Here is a 4,562-nt window from a genome sequence, read left to right on the forward strand (position 1 = left end):
GAAATTCGGGTGCTCTTTTGATCTGGATAACGTTTAATGCAATCCTATAAATTGAATTTTGAAGTCGATTATGAGGTTTCAGCTGCTACATGAGCTATAGATGTTGAAAATCGGCCGAGTAGGACACATTTTTCCAAAAAGTTGCTTTTTTGCGTCACCCTGTAAATAAAAATAGTATACTAAAAATTTCAAAACTGCCTTGAGATATTCGGTCTATCTTTACGCCTCTGGAGTTGTAATTCAAAAAAACTACATTTTGTTTAGTTGAGAGGATGCCAAACTTTCAGAATAGTTGAATTGTCCTCCACCTTGTAGAAATTGTACATGTAGTTGTTTGTAAAAACCACTGCAAAAATAGAAAAAGAACTGGACTAGATAAGGCTTCAATCAGCAATAAAATGCCTCGCAGCAATCATAAGTGATCCAGTTCAAAACTTCACGATGCTTTTAAGCTTCTGTCACAGTGTTTGTAGTTTGCACCACTCGATAATTTTTTCTTTCTGGTATTAGATACAGAGATAACCGGTATAATGCTGCATGATTTTCCTGGCTTTGAAGTATTTACGCAATATCACTAAAATACGTAAATTTTTAGAACAATATAAAATTAATTAGACATACAAAGTTGCATTTTTACGCAGCTTCAACGTTAAAATAGTTGCGTAGGAAATTTAAACAACTGCTAAACCAATGTAGTGCTGGCCAGTTTTCAACTCGTTTATCTATTTTTGCAAAATTTCTTTACCCTGTTTTGGTCCTTCATGAATCAATAAAACGTCGTCCTAAAGTATTTTAACTATTTTTTATTTTTAAGTATTTTAACATAATCGCTACATCAAAATTGTCTCAAGTAACGAAATCTTGAGCTCTTCGATGCATTTCACCATTTCTTAACTTTTCAGTTTTTTGCTTTAAAAATTAGATTTTTTGGTTTTCTGAAATGCATAGGCAAATAACAATAACGAGAGAAACAGTCCAATCAATAACCAAAATGAGTTAACTAAAAACTGCAATAATACTAGAATTCCAAATTTAATTCTTAATTAGGTTTCTTCTATTTTAGGAATACAAAAAATATACACAGCACAAACAATAACAACATAATTGTATAGGTTTAAAAAATAAATTTGCCTTGAAAATTCAGATTTCCAGTCATTCCTTCGCTTTGCATATCATTTGATTGATTGATTTTTAAAGAATGTTTAATGAAGACATTTTTATCGTCACTATGCGCTTTAGTTCAACATTTTAATCTATTGTCCAATTTCTTACTTTACTGTTTTCTGTTTAGGTTTGTAGAGCGTGGTTCTTTTTACAATCGAAGCTGAATTTCTATTATTTCTGTTTTTATATAATATCGGAATTTTTTTACATGTATGGGATTGTTTACATTTTCTAATTTCTTTACAAAAATGCGCCTGCATAAGTTTTCTTTTCAAGAATCACTTGTGCAGTATGCCAGTTTTACACGAACTATTTAGTCATATTATTGTGCACTGATTACCCTCAGCTCAAACACTACAAACCATCGTTGAATGTCATCTTAAGGAAAATAAACATTAGCGATTAATGCAGCAGAAAAAAGGAGCTACCACTGTTGGATATGTTTATTAATGATAACGAAAAATATTATGTAAATTCCGGCAAATGACTAATGACTTCCCGGCCTCTAAACAGCATTGTCAAATACCTGACCCGGTCATTTTTTAGACATGGAACGCCCAAAATGCACCCCGGTGTTAACTGATATTGGAAAAAGCCTTTTGGAGCAGCCGCAAATTATCATTTTTCATTAGAGTTATGGTTGATGAGGTCGTTTTCCGTCCCCTTTGTTACCCTGAATGTAGTTTCAGGCAATGATAGATCGAATTAATAGAATATAAATTGGGCACCTGTGCCTGCGTGGCAGCAGGACTTGTCAGGTCTTCAGCTACAGCATTATTGTCCCTGTCTGTTAACACACATATTTGAATTGCTTGTAAAAAGTAAATACGAAATCATTACAAAAAGCATTTCCTTCCATGTGAAAGGTTCCTAGACGCAGCAAACGATAGTGCACATATCATCTCATATCATATCATATTAATTCATTTAAAACTCAAATATTCATAGGTTTTTGTATCCATCTGATTAACTTGTACCCAGAAGCTTTGCAGCCATTAGAATAAAGGAAATTTGAGTTATATTTGAAACCATCTATCCAAATCTTCATTAATGAATATTAACTACTCAAGTGGGTCAATCCCACCAAGCAAAAGAATGTGGCAGAAGTGGTATTGTTGGTTCTGTCCGAATTACCTCACGTGTCTGTTTGATAGATTTGAGTTATAGATTTCATGATGACTTCAAATATTTTTTTCCTTTGTCTACTTTCGTTTATTTTGCACAGCTTGACTGAAGCAGGTAATAAAGTTTTAAATATCAATTTTCCATTATCACTCATTCTTTCAACGTTTTGATTATCAGTTTTTTTCAAATTTATAACAGGATCAATAGCCTCGATGAACACAACCAATAAAACAACTGCTGAGGCTCAACCAAAAAGAGTTAATTCGACGTCGAAACACTCTTATCTTTTAAATAGCGAAAGGAGCAGTTTGGAGGCGATTTCAGATGTCGCAGTAAAATCCCCCACCCATTTAAAGGTGAAATATTTTCTTTAATAATTTAATTGTTTGAAGCAATTTATTTGAAAAATTTATTGCTGCTCTTTATTAAATTCCTGATGATTTCCCAGATTGAGTGGGTGCTTTTTCAGGTTTATGTTAACACACTAAACTAAAAGGTTCAGTATTGAATACTTTATTTCTTCAATATTTAGATCAATAATTTGGGGTCGTTTGTTCTAGCATGTCATTGCTGTTGTTTTAAACACCTTTTATCATTACTGGGGGTGGATCAAATAAAAATAACAATTTTGTTGAAACTAAAAATCCTGCTGAGGTGTAAGTAAATATATCAGTTGTGTTAACTAAACATACAATAAAAAATAAAATTAATCCAGGGTCAGCAATTTCAGTTAATTTAATGGTGGTTAAAATAACTGTCATATAAAAACATACTTTGAAAACTTCCGATTGCGACTTTTTAGAATGTCCCTGAAAAATCCATTGATCTGAATAGCATCTTATCTAAAGCAGCTTTAGAAGCGATTGGTGATGCAGTAATGGCTGAAAAGCTGAACAAAAAATCGAAACTATCCACAGCCACTTTACCTTCGACGACTAAATTGAAATCAAACCGTACAGGAAATATTGCAGAAAAAGATATATGTGTAAACTAGACTACATTTTTGGAATTGTAGCAAATTGTAAATACTATGAGCTGAAACGGATTGTTTTAAATCTAAAGTAACCTTAAATAAAATTATTCTTAAATCATCGGCTATATTTCACTTTAGCTTCTTTAATGACTATTTTTTAATTTTTTAAATAAAACTTTACGCTACGTAAATTAAAAAATTATTTCACTATATTTGGGGTAAAAGTGGTTCCTAATGCAAGTGTATTGTAATGTTTGTATTGTAAATTATTTTCTATGGTTGTTTGTCGTAAAATCTGGATTTCATACATTGAAAAATATTGTTCATTGGGCCATAAAAAGTTTAGTTTCAGTTTTTTGAGCAAACGATAAAATAGCACCCACATGTTTTATGCCGACTGACCAACAGAAGTCCAAACCATTTCATGTCATCTCAGCAATGCACTTATTAATTAATTAATCAATAATGGCGAAAAGTGACTGAGAGTTTGCACTCTACACAAATCAGATTGCCTGGAAATCGTATATGCTGGAAAACTCTTGATTATTTAAGATTTTTGGATCTCATACGCGTATTTTTCATATACCTACTTCATTACCGCCTACATCAAAGTATATCATTAACGTTGCTATTTCAATTGAGACACTCTAAGTAACAGTTTCCGATATGATATACCTCGTATGCGACTGACAAACAGGAATATCTGAAGACTGCATTTTAGGTTTTGAACCAAGCAGAACTTTATATGAAAAATAACTTTTTTTGTAAAATTAATAATAAAAAAGTTTTCCATATGGTACGAACTGAAGTAGACAATGTCTAATATCGTTTTAAAATTATAAAATATTTAATTAATAGTTTTCCAATTTATTTCGTTCGAAACTTAATTCTGATTTTTTATTTTTATAGCTACGATATCTGTAAGTACTCATAAAAACTTCAAATTTTAGATGTAGCAAGGTACCGTGCATTAGTTTTGTATGGAGAAATATGTTCTGTGTTACCCAGAATCCATCTCATCCAATCCCAGGAAAAAGTATAGATAAAATAAAATGGATTTTATTTTTGAGACATTAGTTTTAAGGTAGAGGCACAAGATATACAGGGCGTCCCGTCAGAAGGGTACTGCGATATTCTTTGAATCAAAAGAAGACGATCTGACCTAACTCTTATTAACAAAAAATGTCTGGCTCCTCTGCAATTAATGGTCAAAGCTCTTCAAAAACATTTTTCTTTTTTCAAATATCGGAAAAATGGTACGATGTACTTTGGGGAAACTGTTGTGAATTTGTTCTTAAGT

General features: G+C 31.9%; 1 protein-coding gene across 2 annotated transcripts; it reads left to right on the forward strand.

Annotated features, from left to right (window-relative positions):
* The first annotated feature begins 2,287 nt into the window (after positions 1-2,287).
* Positions 2,288-3,380, forward strand: LOC109536821. 2 transcript variants are annotated; one of them, XM_019903225.2, is made up of 3 exons: positions 2,288-2,403; positions 2,467-2,645; positions 3,092-3,380. In XM_019903225.2, exons 1-3 carry the CDS (start codon positions 2,337-2,339, stop codon positions 3,281-3,283), a joined length of 438 nt encoding a protein of 145 aa, XP_019758784.2. In that variant the 5' UTR covers positions 2,288-2,336; the 3' UTR covers positions 3,284-3,380. The 2 variants fall into 2 exon arrangements, with proteins under 2 accessions (XP_019758784.2, XP_019758785.2); XM_019903226.2 differs by having other exon boundaries at positions 2,291-2,403; positions 2,488-2,645.
* Positions 3,381-4,562: the final 1,182 nt, after the last annotated feature.

Source organism: Dendroctonus ponderosae, unplaced genomic scaffold, assembly GCF_020466585.1.
Source record: "Dendroctonus ponderosae isolate FM_Combo_2020 unplaced genomic scaffold, Dpon_F_20191213v2 Dpon_F_20191213_2, whole genome shotgun sequence".
Classification (NCBI taxonomy): Eukaryota; Metazoa; Arthropoda; class Insecta; order Coleoptera; family Curculionidae; genus Dendroctonus; species Dendroctonus ponderosae.